The 27,808-nt window shown below is 32.4% G+C and overlaps 2 protein-coding genes across 2 annotated transcripts; one reads left to right on the top strand and one right to left on the bottom strand.

Annotated features, from left to right (window-relative positions):
• Positions 1 to 12,317: 12,317 nt before the first annotated feature.
• LOC114722812 (kinesin-like protein KIN-14F) lies at positions 12,318 to 21,941 on the top strand. Its single transcript, XM_028908916.1, has 18 exons — positions 12,318 to 12,470; positions 12,953 to 13,159; positions 15,828 to 15,991; positions 16,117 to 16,260; positions 16,352 to 16,711; positions 17,029 to 17,097; positions 17,200 to 17,424; positions 17,506 to 17,587; positions 17,697 to 17,792; positions 17,870 to 18,049; positions 18,388 to 18,494; positions 19,011 to 19,189; positions 19,307 to 19,471; positions 19,557 to 19,810; positions 20,115 to 20,278; positions 20,363 to 20,554; positions 20,662 to 21,392; positions 21,553 to 21,941. The coding sequence occupies exons 2-18, from the start codon at positions 13,000 to 13,002 to the stop codon at positions 21,707 to 21,709; spliced, it is 3,429 nt and encodes a 1,142-aa protein (XP_028764749.1). The 5' UTR covers positions 12,318 to 12,470; positions 12,953 to 12,999; the 3' UTR covers positions 21,710 to 21,941.
• Positions 21,942 to 24,112: 2,171 nt separating this feature from the next.
• On the bottom strand, positions 24,113 to 25,980 carry LOC114722820 (protein transport protein SFT2-like; the record flags this gene model as incomplete). The annotated part of the gene is given in 4 exon segments (XM_028908927.1): positions 24,113 to 24,663; positions 25,417 to 25,521; positions 25,706 to 25,737; positions 25,740 to 25,980. Coding segments are annotated over 4 exon segments (489 nt in total), but the record flags the coding sequence as incomplete, so codon positions are not given.
• Positions 25,981 to 27,808: the final 1,828 nt, after the last annotated feature.

Below are 27,808 nucleotides of genomic sequence, written 5' to 3' on the forward strand. Positions count from 1 at the left end.
TTATTATAAATAACCAACTTAACTTACTTCTTTAATCTCCTCAAATAAGTCAATTGAGTCTTATAATTAGGACCGGAGGATTATCATGCAAGAAGAATTTGCTCAATGGTCAACTCGCTCTCATCCCAATGGTATTACAATCTTTTTCTAGTTACTTTATAAACTCATTCTTTGTTTATTTTTATGCTAGGACAGGACCGATCCCGTGATGTTCATCCTATTTCATCTCGTTTCGGGTAATTTGGGAAGCATCTCTTTAAATCACTTAAAAATATTTTTACGTAAATTGAGGTTTACATATTTACTTGTAAAATCATTTTCAAAAAGTTAATTTAAACACCTTCAAAATCTCTCATTTTATTTGGTTTACTTATGTTCATCGTGGCAATAAAAAACGTGATAACTAAATAATTTTTTAACTAGACAAATTTTTCAACAATATTTCAAGAATCATGCAAAAGTTCATTTTTTGTGAGCCTCAAAACAACGTAATAACCCAGTTGGTAAAAGTAAGGGGAAAAAATTAATCAGCCATTAAAAGATTAACAATTTAACACATGATTATTGCCAAATTGGCAAGTTGTAAGAAACACGAGATTATAAAACAAATCCCACGTGCCAATGGAACTTCCAATGCAACAGGTTTTCTAGGGCCCATTTGGTTATAAGAAAAGATGATAATAAAATATAAGGAAAAAAAAAAATTTTTTTTTTTTTTTACTAAAGCATAGATATCTTCCTATTGGAGGCAATCCTATTCGAGATACTGTCGGGTACTAAATGTGGGTACCTCTCCCAGTGGGAATTTGATCCTTGATTTGTTACGTTGTGAGGAACTAACTCCTTTCGCTAGATCTAATCCTTTTGGTAAAATAATAATAGAATGTTGGTTCACGATGACATGAACAATAATGGAATTAGAAAAAAAAAAATTCCCTGGTAAGAAAAAAAAGAACACTTCTTGATTTATGTGCAGTTAGAGTGGAATAGGAGAAAGTGCAGCTCTTCGATGCCCACTTAGGAAAAATTCCCGAATGCTGGCAAGCCCAGAATATACTAATGGGCCAGGAAGTTAATTTCTAGTTTATCAAATGTTGGAAGGGTGATGAACCTTTTTTCTACTTTCTTAATTTTTAAAATTTTTTATGCTTTATTATCAAACAAAAATTAAGTGTTAATATAAAACATAAAAATATTATATTTTAGTGTGAATTAAATCTGGGATCCCTGTTAATACAAAATCTAAAAATTACCTGCTAATTAATATCAAATCTAAAATTGTAACATTGTCCGCGGTTGAAAAGTTGGTTAAAAAATGTAGTCTTTTACGTTTTAAACACAAAACAATTCAAAAGCGCCCCTTTCGTATGATTTCAAGGTATCCTTCAAACCCGAAAACGATTATACCCCGTTCCCAATATTTTCATAGAATTACAATAATATAAATCTTCATTATTCATAATAAACTGAAAAATCATAAATTAAAATATATCTGTTAAAGGTAAACAGAGAGAGAAGAGAGAGCAGAGAGTAAACAGTAAAATATGTATTCAATCGACACCCGGTATAATTTCTAACATCCTATTTATAGACCGCTAGTCCACTACCCATTATAGTTATTGGCTCGAAGACTTGCTCACTAAACTGCAAGTTGCAAGTCCATATATAAGAGGCAAGAATTCAAAAGACACAGTATAATCGTTATTAATTTATGGCTTGGGTGAGAAATTGAGAATCAATATTGTGGAAAAAACACCACTTTTATTCCACTTCCACCGGGTAGTGTCATTATTCTGGCTAACTCTAGCTTCTTCTATCCCTTCTTTCACATGGTGCCAATTGTTTTTAATTCCTCTCTAAGTATTAGAACCTGCTTTCTTAATGTTAATATGAGAAATAAGATCATTTCCACATTCATACTTGGGGCGAATCACCTTGACCCAAAGAGAGTCTCGCTTGGTAATTAGTCCCCAACCAAGTTTCATCATAAAAGTGTAGTTTTGTTGCTTCATGTGGTGCATACCAAGACCGCCAGAATGCTTATCCATACACATCTCATCCCATGAGACAAGGCGCTTTCTCATTAGAAGATCCCCAAAGGAAGTCTCGAGCCTGTTTTTCAATAGTATTGCAGGTACTATTAGGGATGTAGGCCATTTGCATGACATAGGTAGGCATGGAGTTTATAACAGATTTGACTAGTGTTCCTTGTCTTGCGAATGACAAGCTATTGATCTTCCAGCTACTGAGCTTGCTTTCGATTTTTTCTATAACATACTGGTAAGTCTCCTTTGAAACACGATCATAGTTCAAGGGAATGTCGAGATACTTGCCAAGGCTCGCCGTGCGTACAAATTCAAGCTTCTCACTAAGTTGGCCTGCTCTGTTATGATTCACATTGCTTAAGAAGAACACTTTGGTTTTTCCTTTATTCACTTTTTGCCCCAATGCCTCACAGAATTGCTTCAGTTTTTAATAACTTTCACTTGTTCTATACTAGCTTTTGTAAAAATTAGCAAATCATCAGCAAAAAACAAATGTGAGATGGGAGGGCCATACTTGCCAAGATTGATGGGTTTCCAATACCCTTGGTTCATCTCATTACGGATCATGCGTGCTAATTTCTCTATGCAAAGGACAAAGAGGTAAGAGGAAAGGGGATCTCCTTGACGGAGGCCTTGAGAAGGATTAAAATTATTGGCCTTTTCCCCTTCCCAAAGGATTTGCATTGAGGCTGAAGAGATACACGAGATAATAACTTTTTTCACAGCTTCTGGTATATTAATCTCATCAAGGCAGTTGCAAACAAATTCTCAACTAATGTGATTGCTTTCTTCAGATCTATCTTGATTGCCATGAAGCCTCTTTTACCCTTCATATTTCTCATCAAGTGGACCACTTCTTGAGCTACAATGATATTATTTGCACTTGTACGACCCAGCGCAAAGCTGCATTGGTTAGGAGAAATAATATCGGGCAAGAAATTCTTCATTCTAATGACAATCACCTTTATAAATAACATTGCAAAGGCTAATAGGACGAAAGTCTCTAATAGTCTCTGGTATGTCCTTCTTAGGAATGAGGACAATATAAGCGTGGTTGATAGATGCAATAATTTCTTACCGATTAGGATTGATTTAATAGATTTGTTTGTCAATTAGGATTGATTCTGTTATACTTAAAATTTGATACATAATTAAAAATTGCCACCTTGATTTCATGTGTGTTATATGAATTTGAATTTAAATTTGAAATGATTTCTTTAAACTTTAATATCTATTTGCTTCATTTTATTGAAAAATAAAAACTTCGTTGGCCAAAAAAGTTGAAGAAAAAATTTTATAATATAGTTTTGTAACAGATTGTACATTAGATATAAACCTATACTAGAAGATAAATGACAGATAAGCCACTTTTGAAAAGCATAGTAGAGATATTATGTGACATGATAAGATCTCGCTTATTTCTTTCAAAGAAAAATGTTTATCTTTATAATAAACGTATTTTTTTTAAAATAGCAATATGGATAATGATATTTTTAGTAAATAAAAATGCTGCAAACATTCATTAGATTCATTTGACTATTTTCCTAGTAATTTTAGTTTATAATTTGAATGTCCTTATTTTGGAATGTAGAATCATTATGATTCATTTTTAACAGTTCATTATCCTGGCTTTCCATAATCATAGCAAGTACAGTCCTGTTACAAAAGTTAGAAGGAAGGCTTTCAATTCCAAGCCTATACTGGAATGGCAGCAAAAATTCTGATTTTCTGTCTTTTCTTCCTTAGATCAATCGATTTTGCACAACAGAACGAAGAAGTAGTAAAGGGAAACAAGCATTAGTTCCTTTGGTTCGGAAAATCAAATACCACAACTTTTTGTATTTAACATAATAAAATAGAGAACCAATTTCAGTACTCATCACTTTTATGAGCACCGTAAGCTTATCAGATTTTGATTATTTATATCTTATTTGGATGGTTTTAATATGATTTCTTTTTTTTTTATTTGTTTAAAATAATTATTCTAACATGTGTAAATTTTAAAATAGAAATAATTTCTTAACTATAATTCTTTTCAAAAATAATTTTTTCTATTTAAAAAATAGTTAATTAAAAATTTTAAATTTGGACCATTCAAATCACATATAGATGGTCAAAACTTGATGAGTTTAAAGTGCTCATCAAGATAATGAGCACCGAAACTAATTCCAATAAAATTAAGGGTCACATTCTGATCGATTCATCGTATTAACGCGCCAACTATGCTGTTGAATAGTTTGTTGAAGAAAACCTTTAGAACAAAAGACATTTTTCTGAGGCAATTTCTCCGGTCCTTTTTACTAGGTACATATATTTTTTTATTAAAGACAATTCTGTTAAATATATTATTAGGTACCAAATGTGGGCTTTCTTCCAACTAGAATTCAAATATTGATCTATCACATTGTGAGGGATTAGTCCTTTTCACTGGATTCAACTCTATTGGTAAGAAAAAAAAACCCTTGTTTGATCTTGATAATACGCGCAGCTGTGAATACTACAATAAATATTAAAGCTTAATTGAATTCAAACCCAAATGGTCTGGCCCAGTTAATTTTCAAACTCGTTTTGTTGGGCTAGGCCCATAAAAGTGGGTATCTTGTCAAAAACCCAAAATTTATTTGATCCTTTATAATGTTATTTCTGTGAAAAAATACTTAATAAAATGGGATGAAAGCAAGTTAACTTATAATAGATAATGGAGTGGGTCTATGTTTGATAAAATACATAAGGAATCTTAATAGCATGAAACATGTACCTACATAAACAGTAAAAGTCTTCAACTCTTAAGGAGGAATTTTGAATAGCAAAAATCATTATAAGTATAGTTAAAATCATTATAAGAATAGTAAATACGACATATTTGTATTTTTAAAATTCAATAGATATTTTTCTGTCATTTTTTATTATTTTTATAGTGACAGAATATTATACAAAATAAATTATAAAGATTTATATATAATTACATGAAAATAGAGACAAGCTCATTGGCCCACCTTTAGCGTGTTGGGTTGAGGTTTTGTTTGATCTTGATAAACTACTCAATATTTATTTTTAATATAAGAAAATTCTGATTTTCTGTCTTTTTTTAATCTAATGATACAAATAAATATTGTAAAAAGATCATATAATATGGATTATAATTAAGTATTTTTTTAATTTTTTTAAATTATTCAATTAAATCTTATATTAAAAATAGAAGGTAATATAATTTATCCAATTTCTCACGTCACACAAAATAGCATGCGAAAGTCAAAAGATGGAGGGTGGAAAAGAAAGGGCAAGGAATAAGAAAGGAAGTAGGGAAGCGCTTTAAAAAAAACAAACACAAAGAAGAAATGGCAATCAAAGAAGTAAAAGATAAAGGGAAGCATGCCAGAATGATACAAATGCCCTCTCTATAAATATAAGGGACCACGTTGTTCAATTATGCACTACCACGGGGTCAATTTTTTTTTTTTAATTTCTCCAAATATTGTTAGCAAAGGATTTATTGTTTTTCCTTTTTTTTTTTACTAAGGTACAATTATCCATCTTTCATTACCATCAACTATTATAAATTTTCATATTATTATCAGATTTAATTAGGATTATTTCTGTTTATATAATTTTTTTTTCCATTCATAAAATTTGAAATGACTAGTATTTTACTTTAAAATATATAATTTTTTTGTCCAACCCAATTATTAGTTTTTTCTATTTTTATTTTCTCTCATTTGCATTTTTTTTTTCTTTTAACCTTGTGACTTTTATTATGGTCCCGTACTATCTTTCCTCCGCTCATCATGCTAATTCGTTTCCCACAATAAAACGCAAATTAAAAAAGGTTATGCCTTTAAAGATTTTATCTTTCCATCGATAAACTTTCACCAAGGTTTCTTAAATCAGACGTTTGTTAGTTTTAATTCATAGCTTTTTTTTTTATTGTACCAAATGCCACAATTTTAATAGTTTTTTAATAACAATATGAAACTTTTCACCATTTATAGTAATAATATATTATAAAAAAACATTTCTTGAACCTAGAATAAACATTCTAGCTGGCAGGTTAGCGCCTAGCACCATCAATAAAAGATCTATGTCAATGATTTATTTAATTGGTGTTAAATCTTGGGATGATGGCGTAATATTTAGGGGATCTGATAATAAACTGGTTGAAAATGAAAAATAAAAGTTTTTTGAAAAAAAAAAAAGTAAAATGGAGGAGAATAAGGAATAAGGGATTCCAGGAAAGGGGGCGCAAATTGTAAAACATGGGAAAATTAAAAAAGCAAAACAGCAATGATTGAAATTGAAGGATCCAACGTTCCAAAACTGGTGGAATTTCCTATTCAACGCCCTTTTGCCTCTCCTTGCTTTTCAAATATCCAACGTCTCCCCCGTTCATTATTGCCGCCTTCCATTTATACATGCCTTTACCCCTTCCTTCCTTCTTCCCTTGTGGGACCCCCTCCACCCTCTCTTTTTCTGATTTTTTTAAGGATAAGTAGCTAAAATATTCTAAAAATATTCACAAAATAACACTCAGCACTTTAAAATTTTTTCTTTGGTCTTATATATCCAAGAAGTTTGAGTAAAAATATCGTGGTTGTTATCTATTTATCATCAAATTTAACTTTTAAATTATGTAGTTTGACTGGTATCTTTAAAATTCAAACTTAATGACGGATAACAGTTCAAGATGAAAATGTTACAAAATACAACTTCCAGGGCATATGAGAGCTAAAATAAAATTTTCTCCTCCAAGATATCTAAACACCTTTTTTTTCCTCATAAATCATATATGCCTCTGAACTTTGGGTGTACGCACAAATAATTTCTAGGAAAAATCGCAATTAAAAATCCTGGAATTTGAAAAATGCAAATAGGGACTCATGACAACTTTACTATGGCTTTTGACAATAATAATATGTCATGAAGTTGTCATGACAACTTTACTATGGCTTTTGACAATAATAATATGTCATGAAGTTGTCATGACAATTTTACTATGGCTTTTGATAATAATAATATATCATGAAGTTGTCAAAACCCATAGTGAAGTTGTCACATGTCTTTATCTACGTTTTTCAAATTTTTAGGGTTTTTTTTTGTTGCGATTTCTCCTAATTTCTATAACCTTTGAGGTCTATGATAAACTCCTTAGACTTCTACCTTTACGCAGATAACTCTTACACGATTGATTTTGCATGTTGCTTGTTGGCACAAGGTACGTTTTTGTATGAAGGAGATGAAAGAAAGGGTGGAGAATGAAAATTTTAATAAACTCAATTTAATAAATTAAAAAAATAAAGTTAAAAGTTTTTAATTAATTTTTGTTTCACTTATCTTATATATTTTTTAATTAAAATTTTATAATCTCATTTTTTTAATTTTCTTAAATTGAGTTCATTAAAATTTCTTCACCCTCCATTTCATTACACCAATCATATTAAAGTTCAAGAGAACTATATATGTATCAATCAAAGTTTGAGGGACTATACGCACATAACAAAAAAGTTTAAAAGATACTATCTCCAATCCTAATTATAAGAGTTAGTTGATTAATTCGAGAAAATTAAGAAAAAAAGTTAAGTTAGTTATTTATAATAAATATGTGTTATCTTTCTTAAAATATCCTTACTAATCAAGTGCTTTAGCTAGAATTATTATTATTAGAAAGACTATTTTAGGAAAAACAATATATAAATATAAGAGACATAGTGGATTGGAATATTATATCTAGAATTAAAATAAAAATAAAATAAAGTCTTATATTAAAAATAAGAAGTAACACATAATTGATAGCTAGAAGTCATTCACGTAGATTTGAAAGCTCAAAGATTTATTATAATTTCAAGTCTTGAAATTTGAGGGCCTAAGCATGGTACCAACATGTGTGTGGTGGGGCAGAGGAAATTTTCGACAGAGCGGTGAAAGCATGAAGATTTGAAAGAACACCAATGGTGAAAGTATTTTACTGGCGGACGCTAACAGTGCATCTAATAGAAGGATACTTATAATCTTATATGTATCACAAAAAAATAAATTTATTACAACAACCAAAAATCAATTTATATTAGTCAATCACACGAGCTAACCGGTAAGTCAATTTTTCAACCGATGTGATAAAAACAAATATTAGACATATGAATTGGGTCGATCTTTTTTTTTTTTGGTGATTGAGGACATTTTTAATTTTTTTATTTTATTTATTACCACCTCCAATCTTTAATATAAAACCTTATTTAATTTTTATTTTGATATTAAATATAAAATCATAATATATTTTTCTAATAATAATAGTTCTAATTAATATATTTAATGATATCAGGCTAATTTGACTCTGCCACACTAAGATCCTTTGACAGGGACATGAGGTATCCCAACAGGAGTTACTCTCTATACTTAGGGTTAGAACTCGAGACCAGCTAGTCAAAGAGTCTAAGGGATCTGCCACTTTGACCAACACTCCTGTGGTAGTAGCATGTGTGAATTAATATCTTTTTATTTGAATGTTCTATTTTCCAAATTATATACAAACATTTTTGCATATTTTAAGTAAATTATATTGTTTTTGTGATATTCAGGTTGATGTCGATTTAAACACTTAAGTATTAACACTATCCGCATCAATTTAATAATACTACCTCTAATACTTAATATAAAAAATTAATTGACTAATTTGAATAAATTAAATAAATTAGTTAGGTTGGCTATTTATAATAAATAGATATTGTTTTACCTAAAATATTTTTATTAATAATATGTAATGATTAGAACTATTATTTAATTAACATGTGTAATGATTGAAGGAACTATTTTAAAAACTGAATATGAGAAATAAAATAAATTGAAATATTATATTTAAAATAAAATAAATATTAAATTAGTAGGAAATATCTAGTGTGATTTTATGTACTTTGGTCATAGGTCACAAGTCGTCTGGTCAATGTACACGTGGCAATACCTGTACATGATGCTTATTTCTCATTTAAAGGGAAAAATATAAAGCCCAGCCCTCATAATTTCAGGGTCTAAACGGGCTCAGCTCATTTTCCCGGCTCTAGCAATATATCCGAATATACGTGTTCGATGTCAGAAGAACCCACATGGACTTTTAGGTCAAGTAATAAAAATTAGGAATAGAAATTAAAATTAGGATTAAAAGAAATTTATTAAAAAATATTTAGTATAAGAGATTGTTTGTTATGGTAGATTAGTTAAACTCATATATATGTGATTTGGTTTTTTCATGGTATTCCTCAATCTTATATACATGGGGTTGATTAATCCCATGCAACAAGTAAAGTTTTTTTCTTTTTCTTTTTTAAATTTATCCCTCTCATTTTTTTTCAGCCCAAGATGGTGTGTAGCGGTGCAAAGATAACTAACTTATAAATATTTTAAAAAATAGTTAAATTAGTTATTTTTAATAAATAAATAATTTTTTTAAAAATGTTCTTATTAATTATATGCATCCCATACTAGGGAGAATTACAATGAAGTCCCATGCAAGAAAAAAAATTACAAAACAAGTCTCAGATATTGTTATTCTCTACTTTAGAATTTGTCATTATAGGCTATTCAGGTTATTATTAGATCTTTTAGTAGTTATTTCTTTTTTTATGGAACTTAATTGTAATTCTTCCTTCATACTAATCCCTTAAAATGTGCAAACATCATAAGAATTACTTTAAAAAAATTGATAAATATTAAAGATAAAGTGGATTCAAATGTTATATTTAAGATCAAATTGAATTTTTAACTAGCTCCGATATTGAAAAAGGTAGTAATAACTAAAGCCTATCTTTGAAAATTTTAAAACACTATTTAATACTTGTACTATTTCATATGATTTACTTCTCCGGTCTTTAATAGACCCATTTAACAAATTTGATTAGATTAAGGAAGTTAGGTAAGTCGTTAATTATAAGAAAAGTGACACATTTTTCCTAAAACACCATAATCATCTTTCTTAATACCCCCTCTCCCTCTTCTACTTAATTATGGTTGAGAGAGTATCTATAGGGGTAATTTAGAGAAAATTGATAAATATGAGAAATGGGTCTTATATTTAGGACCAAAACCAACTCAAGAATTGGGTCTTATATTAAGGACAGGAGGAGTATAAGAAATCTAAGTTAATACTGCTGCCTCTGTTTCACAGTTAATGTCACCAACAAATTTTATGGTTCAAAATATGAATCATTTTCATCTTCTAAAAATTTCATCCTCAAGAATATGTCCTTTTTCCCAATCAGATCATTAATACAAAAATTAATTTTCTTAGACATAAAATTAGCAGAAACTTCAAATCTCTACTAATAAGAGCAGAAACATAAGAGAGAATATCCTAATAAGGGTGACTTGTGTTTCGGTGACTAGTGATTAGGAAAGACTTCAACATTTTTAAAACCCTTGTTCCAATAAATATTAGTAACTTCGACATAAATTTTGGCAAAATTTTAACTAAAATCCCTATTGCTGATATTTGCTGCATCAGTAATATGTCATTTTTAGGGACTTTGACTAAATTAGTTATAACTTTAAAGACTTAATAGTAAATAAAAAAGAACACTTGAACTAAATTGGCCACAAATTAATACTTCCTTTGGTTCTTATTACAAACTTTAAATAAATAATTCATGAATAATGAATAATTGGGTAAAATTAGTTAAAAACAACAAATATATTAGAAATATATTTTTATTTTTTAATATGCCCTTATAATAACTGAGAGAAAAAATGAAAAAGAGTGTGTGAAAAAATGTGACAAGAGAGAAATAATTGAAGACAACATTAAAAAATATATTAAATATTAAAATAAACCTAAATTGAAATTTATAAAATAGATGGCATCACTTTTCAAATTTAAAACTTATAAATAAGAATAAAGAATTAAGTTCTTCCTATTATATAGTCCCTTCGTTTGATTAAAGAATGTTAAAAAATATTTATAAAAACCGAAAAACAAATCATTGAATAGTCTAAGATTTTGTCAAGATCTAATATTTTTCTTAAAATGCTCTTAATGCTCTTTGAATCATTATCATTCATTCATTTGATCTCAATTTTTATATTAAATAAGGGGAAAACATGAAATTTTTAGAAGATGAAAATGATACATATTTTGAACTATAAAATTTCTTGGTGACATTAATTGTGAAACATAGGCAGTATTATTAATTTATATATATTTTATATATCATATGAAATAGTATTAAATAGTGATTTAAATTTTTAAATATGTACTTAGTTATTACTCTTTGATATTTAATATAAGTATCAATTGGAAATTTTATTTGATTTTAAATATAAGACTCTAATTTATTTTGCCTATAATATTTATCAATTTTTTCTCAAATAATCCTTATCTTGTTTGTACGTGTTAAAGAGTTAGTATCAAATACGTGTAATTAATAATGTTATAGATATGATGAGAGATTATGTTCACTTTTTGTTGTTATTTTTTCCTTCTCTGTTCTTTTTAGTGAAGGAGTTGATATAATTTTTTATTTAAGAAAAAAAGTTGGATTATGCAAAACTCTTGATTTTGGATCATATATCAATAACTTCTTAATCTTTAAAGTTTATTATAATAAATCTCTATGAGCTTAAATTTGAGGGCCTATGCGTGGAATACCATGCTGGTCTTTCACGCAGATACCAGCAAACAGGGTCCTGGAGGGGCCGTATTCCATACGGTTGTTCAAATGTTTTATTTATTTAGAAAATGTTTAAATATTACAGAAGTATTCATAGAAGAGCATCTAACACCTATTTTTTTTTGGCTCTTATATGCCGCATATTTTTATTTTCGTAACAAAAATACGATGATTATTATCTATCATTAAGTTTGACAGTTAAATTATACAGTGTGATTGGTATTTTTAACAATCAAACATAAGAGTAGATAACAATTCATAACAAAAATAATATGAAATAAAACTTTAATAATATATAAAAATAAAAAATGTTTAAATACTAAATACTTTTTTAGAAATATTTCTGAAATATGTAAATATTTAAGCACCTTATTTCATTTTTAAACGAAGTGCAAAGATTTTGAAAAGCACGAGTAGGGCGCCATCATTCTGGCCGGATCCTGCCGTTCAGTCCAACGAACCAAGGGCCCACCCCAAACCCCACATGTCACTGCCACGTGGCTAACGACAGTCTCGACGCCGTCAGTGCCCCTTGACGGTTCCGTCCCTTATGTTCCTTTTGGGTCCTGAAAACCTACCAACCAGCATTTGAAATCTAACGTAGGCCCTTTCATTTCATATTCCTCTCCCACTCTCGCTCACTCTCTCAACTCTCTCCGCATTAAAGAAGTCCCCGCATTTTTGAAAGCTGATCATTCACATATCCACACGAGAAGCTTGCTTCTGCTTCAGCTCCGATCCATCACGCTTTTTAAATTCCTTTGATCTTCAGATTCAGGTAATCCTTCTCTCATTCTCACCTCACTGCGCATGGTCTTCGATCTCTCTTGTTTGTTCCTGAATGCTGCATGAAACAGATTCCAGTTCATGTAAATTATGCTTCCTTTTCCTTTCAACAATCTGCGTTTCTTTACGATTTTTTGTCTCCTCTATGATCATCAAAATCACAACACTTTTTCCTCTCTTGGATTTTACTTCCTGCATGTTTCGTTAAAATCATCCAGTATTATGTTAATCATTTTCTTCTTTTTCTTGAAAGATTTTTAGTTTTCTTGTGATTTCAATCTCGGGCCACAAAATTTAAGCATTTCCTCAGCAACTAGTTGTCTCGTCTTTCAGAAAAACTCAATGAGTTTTTTCTCTCTGTTTCGTCTGTATTCTGAAATCTGGATCATAATCACCGTTTTATTTACAGAATTCCTTCACGATTTTAGTCTCTTTCTGTTAATTTGGTGAATCTTTGTGGAATTCTGGTTGCAGAGAGAAATCGATTTTTGTTTGTTTTCTGGGAAAGCTAAAGAAGTAGGATGCCGCAAGAGAGCAACGGCAACTCATTCTTCACGTCGCCTTCAAAGAGAGGATTGAAAGGATTGGTCGCTAACTCTAACAATAATGAGGCTTCATTCGTCGTCAATGAGGAAAGCATCAACGATCACGAATTAGCTCAGAGGAAAGCAGAGGAAGCAGGTACGTAATAATAATAATAATAATAAGACTGATGCTGATCTGATACACTCTGTTTTTACTTATTTTTATTGCCCTGAAGCAGAGTTACATTAACAACCCATCACCTACTGCTTCATCTGAAAATAAATTAAGCACAGGTGTTAAATGTTAAATGCACACAGTTTGGTTTTTAGTTTTTTTTTTCATGTTAAAAATAAAAATTATACCTATTGAGGATATCTGAACCTGTGCTGGTTTAATTTTAGGTAAAGCGGTTTTGGTTTCACTTTATGGTTTTAGACGTTTAGTAGTTTTATTTTTTGACTAAAAAATTATGTCATATAATTGTCAGATAAAATCATGAAAATAACTCGAATTAATTTTCAGCTAAGTTCCCACTTTATCCGGTGCTCCAGTTTTTGCGAGATTATATACATTTTCTTATAATTTTCTTTAAACCTGAGATATCTTTTTCTTTCTCTTTTTTCTCCTTGTTTTGTTTAAGAAAAAGATGGGGTATGCCTGTAAAATTATTCCAAATAAACTTTAAAAAGCAAAATCAAATGGTCGTGGCACTTTAACCGGCGGTTCTGCTCGAGGGCCGATAAATTTTTGTCCCTATTTTTTATAATTTGTTTATTTCTTACTTTTTGGTTTTATTGTTTGCTTTGGTCAACCAAATCATTAGAAGACAGATAACTTGCTTTGCTTAACAAAAAACGGAGATTTTTTTTTTTGGCCAACAACAAAAAGCAGGGATTAAAGAATCAAAAAGTAATAATTTAGCGTTACTTACGAAACAAACAGTTCGAAGGGGGATAAATCTCCCAAGAGCCAAAAAAAAAAAAACAAAAAAACAGAAAAAATAGTAAAAGGTAAGAGGTACAGAGAAAAGAAAAAGAATTTGAAGAAGGGTTCCAAACGATAATGAAGCACATAATGATGAAGCGCAAGAAGCGGGGCATGTGGTGGCAAAAACCGCTTTAAGGAATGGGTCCAAAAATTTTGATTATTTTCGCCGAAAGAATTCTTAGCTCTACCATTGGAATCTTTAATTATAGTTAATCTCCTTTAACTTTAATTATATACATGTTCTTTTTAACCTTTTGTGATTAGAGTTAAAATGATTAAAAGGAAAAGACGTAACAGTAATGATCCTTTCCACTTTCTGGTCCAAAGAGGGAAAAAATGATAATTTCCACTCAATTAGAATAATTAGCTAGGAACACGAAAAGTCATGCACATGATGTGATTCGGACCACTCGGGGCCTTTCTTTACATGAAGTTTCTATTATGCGTGTTTAAGATGCATATCTGGGCATATAAAAATGTTGAGGTCATTTACGTGTGGCTTGGCAAGGGAGGATTTTGATGGGAAGGAAAATTTTCTGAGGATTAGGTGATCTGTTTTTGTTTGATTTAAAAAAAAAGTTTTGAGTATTTAGAAAATAATTTGGGACGTGACTTCTTGAGTAAAATCCTTGCAACTAAACCCTTTATACCTAAAACTATAATATAATATTTATCTTGTTAACATTAAAACTTGGCATATTTATTTAAATAAATATTTCATGAAATAAAATATTAAATAAATACATAAACCTTCTCAAAAATTAAATTTTTAGGAAATATAATTATTTGCACGAAGCAGCCCCTTGAATTTTTGGTGATAATTTTTGTTATAATTATTCTTATTTGATAACATCGAGAACTGAATTCTATTCTTTGTAAGGATTTCTTTGTTCGTTTGCTTTGTTCCATTTGATCAACAGAATGAGTTGTCAGTAGGGGCGGGTTATAGTTGTTAATTGTCCGACCCACCCATCTATTAATTAGATACCTTGTTTAATTAATTAACTGAGAGGTTTGGGATAGAGGAGGTTTTGGATATTTGTTGGGTTTCAGGACGAGATGCAGGACGGAAAATGAGGAAAAATAGTAGCTCTCATTCCACCATTCAAGTCATTTTCAGGGCCCTTCATCTTACTACCTTTATGTTCAAACTTCAAACTAACTTTCAATCAAACTCCTATTTTGTCCACATTTGTTGGGAAAATACTTTACGGGCCCCACAGGAAACAGGACGTGGTGAAAATTTCTTTATTTTTGGCCCTCTTAGCAAAGGTTTACTGCTGAAATTTAACAGTGACAAGGGTAGAATAGCAATCAAATTATTATATCCCATTTTAAATCAGACAGTATATCTAATTTTGCCACAAAAAAAGAAGAAGAGTTTTAACTTAAAAAGAACGGACGGCGGGAACAACTCAACGAAAACATTATTTAAAACTAAAATTTATAACAAATTGCTTCCTAGTTTAAGGAGCAGCTATTACTTAGAATGTCAGGAACTAACATTAGTTTCATATATTTTCTGAAACAATAGGTTTTAATTTCATGAAAAGCTGCGTGAATTGTGAAACTAAACTTCAATTCAATTCACGTTTTAGTGGTAGCCATCAATTCGAGCAAAAAAGCATTTGGAAGACGTTGCATTGATTACATAGATGCATACATACTGATATCATATATATGTAACAAACCATTTCGTTGAATTATAAATTCATAACAACCATGAATATTTCATTGAGAATGGCCAAAATCATGTTAAGAAAACGGGCAAACCTTTTCTTCTTTGTTGATGAGAAGTGGTCTTAAACTGGGTATGCTTGTGATTGTACGTGGTAAGCTTCAAGGAGGTATAAAGCAGCAGAATGGCTGCGCGAGATGGACCACGTCGCGTCGGCGTCACTTTCCAAAGAGCCCTCCGAAGAACAGTTCTGCCTTGCACTTCGCAATGGTCTCATTCTCTGCAACGTCCTCAACAAAGTCAATCCCGGGGCTGTTCTCAAGGTGCGTTTTCTCCCCTTTTATTTGGGCTTCTGCCTCGTTCTATGATATTACATCACAACAATTTTGTGCACTCTTGACGATGTTTGTCCTTTTCATTTTCATTCTGGGTAATGGATTTGCAAAAGGTGGTCGACTATGCTACTCTTGCTGTTCAATCTGCAGAAGGAGCCGCTCAGTCTGCCATTCAGTATTTTGAGAATATGAGAAATTTTCTTGAGGCTGTCAAGGATATGAAGCTATTGACGTTTGAAGCATCAGATTTAGAAAAGGTTAACTTTGTACTAATTTTAATTTTCTAAATGTTAAGTATTGTGTCGTTTTACTTCTAATCTTGTTCTGTTTATAAACTTGGAAATGCAGGGTGGTTCAATGAATAAAGTTGTGGATTGTATTCTATGTTTGAAAGGATATTATGAATGGAAGCTAGCGGGTGGAGTTGGAGAATGGAGGTATGGAGGAACAGTGAGGATTGTCTCACTTCCAAAAGAGTCTTCTTCCTCCATAACTGGCAGTGAAGGTACTGATGAATCCCTGGATGAGTCTGAGTCATCACAATATGAACAGCTGCTAGAATTTCTCCATCTATCGAGTGAGATCTCGATTGAAGAAACCAGAACTTTCAATGCGTTGGCGTTCCTATTTGATCACTTTGGACTCAGACTCCTTCAAGCTTACCTTAGAGAGATGGACGGGATTGAAGATCTGCCTATGAATTCAATGGTCGGTAAGAGCCTTTCCAGTGTATTTTACTGCTATAGCTTATATTCTAATCTAATACTTCATACTTTCTATGACTCTTGCAATTAGCAAATAAGCATTTTGAAGATATTGGATTGACCACTAAAAGCTATACATTTATACTGATATCATATGTATGTAACAACCATTTCGTTGAATTATAAAAGCCATGAATATTTTATTGACGATGACAAATGAAATTTTTATGAGGATTTAATTACTACTTTCCAAAAATGAACTTTTGCATTTCTTCTACTTGCTTTATTCAATGTCGCTGATAATAGGCGTACAATTTTTAGGTAATTGATGTATTGCTCGGTAAGGTAGTCAAAGATTTCTCAGCATTGCTTGTTTCTCAACGCAATCAGGTGATTTAAAGTTCGAATAATTTTGTTGGTACTACATTTATGATTGTTTCTCAACGCAATAGGATTAATCACTCATTCCTTTCTTATATTGCAATATTGCAGCTTGGTCTTTTCTTGAAGAAAATATTGAAAGGTGATATTGGTTGCCTATCAAAAACAGAGTTCATAGAAGCAATCTCATTATATCTTAACCAAAGAAGTAGTTTGGCGTCCAAGGATTTTTCAAAATTCTGCATTTGTGGAGGAAAAGTTGACCGCACTCGGAATGAGAGCAATTATTCTTCCAACCATGTTGAGATAATTAATAATCAACAGAGTCAACTTGAGGTATGGAATTAACAAATAGAGTATGCTTTGGTCATATTTACACCAGCACCCACGCTATAAGGGGTCTTTCTCATGCTTCAGGGCATGAAATACTTTTTCCAAGAGACAAAGATGGAGGTCAAACAAATTCAATCAGAGTGGGAGCAAGAATTGGGCAGGCTTGGTGAGAATCTAAGAAATGGTTTTCATGAGAAATATCTTCCACATTTGTCACGTCCTTCAATTTGATTGTTCTTCCCACAAGACTGAATTAATTTTGTTGTCCTACTTAGAGCATCATATAAAGAGCCTAGAAGTGGCAGCCTCTTCCTACCACAAAGTCTTGGAGGAGAACCGCCAACTCTACAACCAAGTACAAGACCTGAAAGGTGCACATGAATTTAAAATATTCCTTGTCGGCAAATTTAATGTTATGGTGGATATTGATAACTTTGTTTTTCTATAGGAACTATTAGGGTCTATTGCAGAGTGAGACCCTTCTTACCAGGACAATCAAATGTAAAGTCAACTGTAGATTATATAGGAGAAGGTGGAAATATCATGATCGTTAATCCCCTTAAGCAGGGTAAAGATGCAAGGAGAGTGTTTCAATTCAATAAGGTCTTTGCAACAAATGTCACACAAGGTATAATTTTTTCACATGTCATTGGTTAATTGCAAATGCTATAGTATTAACTTGGGCTTTGTTTTTTATCGGTATGTGTACGTAGCTCATAGACCGCTCTGTGTAATGATTTAATTATCTTTTCACTCTTTTATTTTTCTTTGTCATTGAGAGAGAAAAAATAATTTGTATACTTCAATTGCTGCATCGTTTTAACGTGCAGTATGATTAAACGATTGTGATTGGTTTAGAAATATACATATATATATATATATAATGCTAATATGTCGTTTAGAGTTAATATCTTTTTAGTTCATATTCAAAGTAAGTAATGATGATGATTTTATTATCATGTGCAGAACAAATATACGCTGACGCGCAACCATTGGTCAGGTCTGTTTTAGATGGCTATAATGTGTGCATCTTTGCATATGGACAAACTGGCTCTGGGAAGACATACACAATGGTAAGTTCACATTGCACATGCATAGTAGTTTTGGACGTATTAGAACTTCCTCATTATGTTACCTTATGGATTTAATTTATTTGGTATCGTGTGAAGCCTGTTAGTCTTAAGTACTTGTTAGTTATAGCACGAGATGAAGGAACCTGAATGTGATTTTTTTTTTCCCAATAATAAATGTTTTTGTGGTGCAAAGTACTCTGTAACTAGCATCTTGGTTCGGAGCCATTTCCTCCGGAGAAGGGTACCCGTTGGAAACAATATCAAACACTCACAGATGAACATTCATCTGAAACTTTACAACCTATTAACAATTGTTAATTAAATTAAATATTATGCTCTTCATCAACCTTAAGGGTAATAGCTATCCATTTTATCGAACTTGGAACCTACACCAAGAGAATTGTATCATTAAATTTTACGGAGTTAAAATTTAGTTCTAGTTGGAGATGCGTTATTATCTCGTCCTTTCTTGTACATGCATGTCTGTGGTATTGATGTGAATTTATGCTTTTACAGAGTGGCCCAGATTTAACGACCGAAGAGACATGGGGGGTAAACTACAGGGCTCTGTGTGACTTATTCCAGATATCAAAGGAAAGGTTGAATGCCATAAAATATGATGTTGGAGTACAGATGATTGAAATATACAATGAACAAGTGAGAGATTTATTAGTCAGTGATGGCTCTAATAGAAGATATCCTTTTAACCATACTTGCTTTTTTATATTACGTTATCATATTTCCTTGCTTCTGGGTTAAAGGGTTGGTTGAAGCACTTGTTTGTGTTTCAGTTCCTTAACAACGAGGTTTACATTAGATATACGAAACAACTCCCAATTGAATGGCCTTAATGTGCCTGATGCTTGTTTAGTTCCAGTTAATTGTACTCAAGATGTTCTTGATTTAATGAGGATTGGTCAGAAGAACCGGGCAGTGGGTGCTACTGCTCTAAACGAGCGAAGCAGCCGTTCTCATAGGTAAAATTTCCTCTTCATGGGCTTAGTTGGCCTCTCCATTTGTTTTGTAGCTATATACTAAGATAATCTGGCTACCCTATTGCAGTATTTTGACAATTCATGTTCGAGGAAGAGAGCTAGTTTCTAATTCCATTCTTAAAGGTTGTCTCCATCTTGTTGATTTGGCTGGAAGTGAAAGGGTGGACAAATCTGAGGCTGCGGGAGAAAGACTGAAGGAAGCGCAACATATAAATAGATCTCTATCTGCACTGGGAGATGTTATATCTGCTTTGGCACAAAAAAGTCCACATATTCCTTACAGAAATAGCAAGCTCACACAAGTATTACAAGATTCTTTAGGTAATAGACATAAGCTTCTCATGGAAGATCCCATCCCTCATCCTCTCTATTTCCCTTCAGTGCAAATTGCTCTTGACAATCGGTGATAACAGCATTTCGAATTGGAGTGATTTCCATTTCATTTTCAAAAGTCAAATTTGCATATTTTTGGGGGATAAATCTGGCCACTGAATGCTTTGTGGTTTAAATTGAAAATATAGTTGCTTTTCTTTTTTTTGGGTTATAACTTGTATCATGAATTTCCATATAATTATCTTAATCTTTGCTCTATTTTTGTTGTTTTTATCAAACTTCATTTCAAAAGGTGGGCATGCCAAAACTTTGATGTTTGTTCATATAAATCCTGAACAAAATGCTCTTGGGGAGACAATTAGCACGCTCAAGTTTGCTGAGAGGGTGGCATCCATTGAACTTGGTGCTGCACAGTCTCATAAGGAAACCGGTGAAATTAAAGAGCTGAAAGAGGAGGTTGATTTCCTGGTCACTTGTGATGCAGTTTAAGATTCAATGCATGCAAGACATTGATGAATGGTTTTTCCATTTTTTAATTAGGTATCAAACCTCAAGTTGGCATTGGAGAGGAAGGAGGCTGAACTGGAGCAATGGAGAGCTGGGCATGCTCGAAACACTGTAGAATCTCAGAAACAAAGGGCAGTTTCCCCATTTCGCCTTCCCAAATTAGGAGTCAATGCCAGCATGAAGTCGGAAACCTCCCAGCGACCGACTGATGATAAAATATACGAGGTACTTAAATGCCATATTATAACACTTATACCATATTTGTAAACTGCGCTTCAATGAATCCTCCTCTGCATTTGCTCTCATGCTTCAATCTGAAACTTCATTTTCAGGCTAGAAGTTGTTCCTCGGGAAAGCAAAGAAGGTCAAGATTTCCCTCATCATTCATGGACAAAGAATCCACCCCAAGAATGCCTCATCTGCCTGAAGAAAAGATAGCAAACTCAGCTAAAGGAAGATCACCGTCTCCTCCTATCAGGAGATCAATATCCACTGACAGAGGTTCAGTCATTAAAAGCAAGGTAAAAATTGACATGGTAGATAACCAGCCAATAGTAAAACATCCATTTCCAGCCCGAGTACCAGTGAACAAATCTCTTTCCCCCATGCCTATGGCCCCATGCACTGACAATAACTCGAGGATTAATGGAAGTTCATACGAGACGACGAAGCAGGAAAATATTTCTGAAGCTCTATTCAACCTCCAGAAGGTCACCTCCAGGAAAGTTCATCATGAACAAGAAGAGGAACAATTTAAACAAGCACTTACTGCAGTAAGACAAGGTGGTATAAGAAAGAGCAAGGCTGAGGGGAAGGCCAAGGTCAAGCATCAACATCAGCAGCATCAGCAACTCCCTTTTAGGATTCAGAAGTCTGATTTCATCCCCGCATTGATCCCTGAAATGGACATTGCTGATGAGAAGACATTGGAGGCAGCTAGAAAGAGTGATTACTCTGAGCCGGAAAATGATTTTGGCCTAATCGAGTCGCCAGTTCATGGTGCTTTAAACCTTAGAAAGATACGTCAGAATTTCCCGAGAAACTCTCAGAACCTTGAACCCAGGTATGCCTGCCATATTTCAACTAACAATTTTTCTCTTGACTTAATAAGCTCAAGCACTTGAGTTTTCTTAAATTAGTGAATTTTTTTCTTTTGGTTCCTAAAATTGACGAATTCATCGCATGCATTTTATTATAAGTCGGGAATATTTTATTATATGCAGAAGAACAATGCAAGCAGGGGAACCCTTATTGGCTAGCAGGGTTGAAAACAAACTTGTAAATGGCTCAAGCAGAAATCTCAGGGAAGGAAGCAATACACCCATGCCTGAACTCAGGAGAAGCAGATCAACCCCACGCGGAAAATTCCTTTTATCATGAGAATTTCAGGTTAAAAATGGGATAATTAAACCCCCCCCCCCCGGGGGGGTTGATATCTATACTTTATAGTTTTTGTACAGTAGCTGCTAATTATGGTGGGAGTTTGAGCTCACATAATTTATAGAGGTTTTTGAGATCTTTGAGGCGAGTTTGTGCGTCTTTTCATGCCTGGGCATGCTTCTTTGTAATTGAATTGAAATATTTTATATTTAAAAATTTATAAGCTTCTTGAAACATTCTATGACTACGTTATTTGCAATTTTCACTGATGACCATTCAAAACACGAGAAAATTTTACGGTGGTGGTGATTTAAATACTCGCATTGCCTTTGATAATACAAATGCATTAAGTATATTTTGAAAGGAAGCATATTAATTGTTTTGAAATTTAGAAATGATTTAGGACTTGCAAGGTGTTCACTTTTAAGATACGATTGATTATTACATGATTTAAAAAAAATTTACAAAAATTTTAGGCTGAGGTTTGAGCCCAACCTAAGCCAAGAACACAGTGCTTGAGTGACTCCTCCTAAGTAATATCAATATTGGACAAGACGAATTTACATTATATCTTCTGGCATTAACATGTGGGTTCAAATATATTAAATTGAATTAATTCAAAGGTCCTAAGCAACCTTGAAAAAAGACTTCTGGCAAAAAAAAAAGAAAAGAAAAGAAAAGAAAAGAAAAGGCTTTTTGATAGATTAGGATGGGTGTTTGGCATCAAGTAAAAGTACTTAAAAACATTATTTTTTGTAAGTCAAAATAAAACTCTTCTCATATACTCACCTGGTACATTATAAGATTACTTTTAAAATCATGATTTGGTTCCACCTAAACTAAGAAGGAACTCAGATGTGCTTTTTGAGAGAATCATAATTTTTCTGAGAAGATAAAATCATTTAAAAGCCCAATTTGGTTTCACTTCCTACTCTTAGCTTACTTCTAAACTAATAATTTTGACCTATCATGGGGGAATTTATCCTTACACATCACATATCATTCCACCCAAATCAAGATAAATTAACTAAATCATACAAAATAGCAAAAATTTTAAAAACTTCAAATTCATTGTATGCATGTTAAAATTTATCTAATCAAGTCAAATATTAGGACCATTTTATTGGGGTAATTCTTCAGTCTTCCCCTGTTAACACAACCTCAACCCTCTTGTCCACACCCTCTTACTCTCCTCAACACTTTATCCTCCTTCACCAACACCACCGGCACCATACATGGCACTCAGCTAATATTGAAAAATAAATAAATGTTTCACATATTCTTAATATTATATCGAACAAACGTATGATGACCAATATTCCATTCCATTCTCACTTAGATTAATACATAAATTTGTCCTAAAAATTTTCACTAAGAAATGCTTGACATTTGAAAGTTTTTTTAGATGTAAATTTGCTCGAAACGTTAAGACATAAATTTGATCCCAAAAATTTTCACTTGAAAACGCTAGACATTCAAAAGTATTTTTAGATATAAATTTGCTCAACACTTTAAAACTGTAGTAATAGTATCACATACTGTTAAAAATGTTAACGATTAATGCTAGTTTTTTAACAGTATGAGGTAATATTTTTACAATTTTAAACTTCAAGAACAAATTTGCATGCAAAAAAATTCCAGATATCCAACGGTCCTAATTGATTTTTAGGACTTTCAACTAACTCGTATTATTGATCTCAAGTAGAAGTGGCTCTTTTACCTATGAAGTTTGGTCTACATCCTTATTTACAGGACATATGAAGTCCCTTGATCAAACTAACACTACGCAGTTTTCCTTTACTTATACTACATTTGCATCTTAATATAAAAAAATTTACATTAATTTATCTTAACAATTATTTATTATTATATATAATTATACCTTTATATTATTTTTTATATATATTTATCTAATTTTTTAAGACAGTTTTATAATAGTTGCACATATTAAAAAGTTTCATAAAAATAATAGTTTTAGCTAATACACTTGATTAATAAGACAATACTTATTTATTACAAATAACTACCTTAACTAATTTCTTAGTTTACTCAAATTAGTTAACTAACTCTTATATTAAAATCGAAAATAGTAATTCATAATAATTGAAGAATCCATGTGACTAATAATATATATTCCTCCTATTTTTCAAACCATGTTATTAACTTGATTTGCCCAATACCCTTACAATCGGATGAATGCCCAATTAAAACCCTCGATAAATATACAGACTCACACGAGACAGCCCAGACCAACTAAAACTCAATTTAAGAAATCCTCCCCTTTACAAAACTGATTTTCTTGCTTTAATTTGAACCAAACCCCTGTTTTTTCCGGAGTTTGAAGTTAGCTAGGATATAAATAGTGCAATTATATATATACAAGATCTATAGATAAATTCAATCTAAAATCAAAATGATCGAACTTATATAAATCCCCCTTCGTCTCGCCCGCAATATGGTTTGTTTCCGTTACCAACAGGAGAAAATGCCAACAGCAAACAAGAAATCAAAGAAAGAGCGTCAAATAATATCTCATTAGAAGGATAAATCTTTTGAGAGTTGGCATGAAGAGTAATGCAGAACACTTGGTCAGCCCATTGATCAGGCAATATTCTTTGCAACTGAAAGCTTGAGGCTTGTATTCGAAAAATAAATCCCTTCAAGATGCTACAACAAACACTGAAATCTCTTGGAAACATTAGATGATGCGTCAAATCAGCTATATTCTCATATCAGTTCAAAGTTTCAAGGAACATGACATATCTTGAGAGACAAATTTACACTTCAACTACCACATCTCATCAACTAAAGAGCAGACCTCACCTCTCATCAGCTAAAATATGTCACCTCCCAAAACATTTCATTATTGAAGATGTGAGAGCAGATGTCAAAAATTTCATGCCAGCAGATCCACCAGGAAAATAAGATATTGCATAGTACCCAAGTGCCAGAACCTATCAATTTCAAAATGAGATTGGATGGTTTTAGAGAAAATAATATATAAATAAATGCATAAATCTGCATCTACTTATGAGGATTTTCACTCCCCGCTGACCCAAACCACATTATGAGACTGTCAATGTCATACCCGTAATATATTTCTCATTACCAAGTAGGCAGAAAGAAAATTCATAATTCACTCTACCAGATAAAAGCAATGGTAACAGTGATAAACAAAAAACTATACTAAAAGGCTTTTCACCCCCCCCCCCCTACTTACATCAGGAGGTTTGAACAATAGGCCCTACATGCACCTAATCCCACCTTACCAATTAAATTAGTTCCAGGAGGTGGGTTCAAAAGCTTTGCACATTTTAAATTAACAGTAAATGTAACCAGAACTATGGATGTTGAAACAGACAGAAAAAGGGACATAGGCACCACGGCTAAATCTATAATATAATTAAGGACACAAGAAAGACCAAAAAAACCTACATAAGTACATACGTCCGAAACAAAATTTTCACATCTAAAATATGCCTAGTATGATTGAAACACCATGAGAAAGCATCAAGCAAATGCCCAATTAATTCTTGCAGTCCAACATATTCAATCTTGAAAGTATTGCAGAGAGGTGTTGGACACGAATACCAAATGCCCCATGTCATGGAAAATTAGTTCCCAACTCAAAAGTGCATCTAAGAAACTCAAGGCAAGGTCAAAAAAAGAAACAAAGAATAAGCACATTAAGAATACATGAAACATACCTGTATGACAGAGAATAACACGGAGAGAATGTAGCTGTGAAGCACCATTGACACATATATGGTACCAATCATACTGCCTATAAAACCCAATGTGAAGGGGAGCCTCTGAAATGTAGGCGATATGAGAGATCGTGTAAAAAATAAAGCATCCACAGGATAAAAATCAAATCAATGAGACTTCCTTTACAAGACCAAACAACACAATAAAGCACGCATGTCATAACTGATCAAGAGCTATATCATCAATATGCAATACTTATACAGTAAGAAATAAAATTTAAAAGGGTACCTCCTTTGATGCCATGTGGGCAAGCTGATTCTTGGACCTTTGAGAACAAAGAATGATCCGATGATAAATCCACACCCAAGAGTAAAGCATATGGCAAACTTTTGAGGCACAACCACCATCACAGGAAGAGGAAAGGTAAATGCAATGAAAAGAAAGAAGACACCAGTCGCTAGAAGCAAACCAAAATATAGGAGGGCTTTCCCAGAAGGAACATTACTAGTGGCAGACTGGAAATTGCCAGGTATATCTCTCACACCCTTAGAAACCCTACACAGTCATATAAGACAAATACATAACTACTTGCAAACAATTGTTTCATAACAAAAAATTAATTATGACTATTAAAGGCAGCTTCCACCCAACATGTTCATTCAGAACTATTAAGGAAATGAAATGATTCTCTGATTAGAGTTTCTTCCTGCAATCTATACCATTAAAACTAGTTTGAAAAAAACAATTGAGATCTCTGTCACATTCAGATCAGGCTGACAACAACAGCCAGTATTTTCATCTACAATTGGTATGGAAACTTAAATCCATCATGCTAATGTATTCGCACTATTAAAGTTTATAACAAAGTTAATATGTAGTCTGAAATTCATCAACAACAAATTATGCTATGAGAAATGTCGTGATAGGAGCGCAGAGAGATAAAGAAAGAAAAAAAAAGAGCATAGTTCAATGTAAATGATTGACTTAATCAACACCCTGGCCAGCGTTCTGACAGCAACACATCTCAAGGGATACTCACGTATTGCAGCAATGACATAATGATCAACTTAAATAATTAGAAAAGAAATAGGGCCCCATCCAAAGCTCTTATGATTACTATTTATATAAGAGAGACCCTTCTCTAATTTCAGAACCTAACATCACTTAGTTTCTGACAACACCAATCATCAACATGTCAACATTTTTCCACTTAAGCTTACGGTCATTCGTGTCACAAATTGATACACGTTGGAATAACTATAAATCAGCTACATAACTCACAGTCACAGAAAGCATATTGAACGGCTTTTATGCACATATCTCTTTATTTCATGAACCTAATATGCATGTCACTTTGTTTCTAACAAATTCATACTTCAATGCATCAAGTGTCAAGATTTAATACTTAGGCACATTCTTGTTCCAATCACAATTGATTAATATAAATCAGCTTCATATGCCAAACAGCTTGTGACAAGGGTTTCCTATCATAAGATAAACACTTCCACAAGAAAAAACTCATATTGACCGCAAATAAAGAATTCAATAAAAGTTGAAAATACAGAATATTTGACCATAAGACTGCCATGTAGCTTTCATATTGATTTTACTACATAATAACTAAGGAGATTAAGCAGGTCTAACTGATCCAACCAGTGAGACCAAGCTACTCCTAGGCCAATAAATGTAGAACAGAACAAAGGGAATGATGAAGGATCAAAAGACACATGGACTATTTTCACAGCAAAAATAAAGTATCTTGATAACAGAGTGTAAAGATTGGTCATCAAAGGTCAGCTCAAGTGGCTGGGGACTTGAGCAAGCAAGATTCAAATAAAGGTCCTAGAGCTCAATTCACTGTACCAAGAGGTAGTATAAGAGTTTGAAAAACTGAGGCCAATTCAGCCTCTGCCAATACTTACAACACATACATCAAAATTTAACTTGTATCTAATGGATATCTTTCTATCACAAAAACTTTAGATGTCGTTCTCCTTTTTCTAATAACCCCATTGTACTACCAATCAACAGAACCAATAGAGTCAAGGAAAAATTGTTGTTCTCAGCAAATGTGAGTGTGTACTAAGAACGTCCATCGTAAGGATAAGCAAAACTAAACAAGCTCTAATAATTATTTCAAATCCGATCAATTGCATAAATTATCACTGACCACTATGAATTCTTTATGGCCTGTACCACTTACAAATAACCAGATCATACGGGCAAACAAAAAAACAATGTGCCAACTACGCATTTTATCCAAAGGCCAGATCAGTGAAATTCAAGAACCCATCAAGCGGCCAACTCCAGAAAGCATAAGAACCACCACGAAATCATAACCAGACCGAACCGAAACTAAAGAGACACGTATAAGGAGTAGCGAGGATAGCT

The sequence above is a fragment of the Neltuma alba genome, unplaced genomic scaffold (genome assembly GCF_004799145.2).
Source record: "Neltuma alba isolate B1F8T4 unplaced genomic scaffold, ASM479914v2 tig00002369_pilon, whole genome shotgun sequence".
NCBI classification, from domain to species: Eukaryota; Viridiplantae; Streptophyta; class Magnoliopsida; order Fabales; family Fabaceae; genus Neltuma; species Neltuma alba.

Coding starts and splice junctions, on each gene's coding strand:
- LOC114722812 (XM_028908916.1), top strand. CDS start 13,000: ATGCCGCAAGAGAGCAACGGCAACTCATTCTTCACGTCGCCTTCAAAG. Junction 13,160..15,827: donor GAGGAAAGCAGAGGAAGCAG/GTACGTAATAAT, acceptor GTACGTGGTAAG/CTTCAAGGAGGTATAAAGCA. Junction 19,190..19,306: donor AGTGATGGCTCTAATAGAAG/ATATCCTTTTAA, acceptor AACGAGGTTTAC/ATTAGATATACGAAACAACT.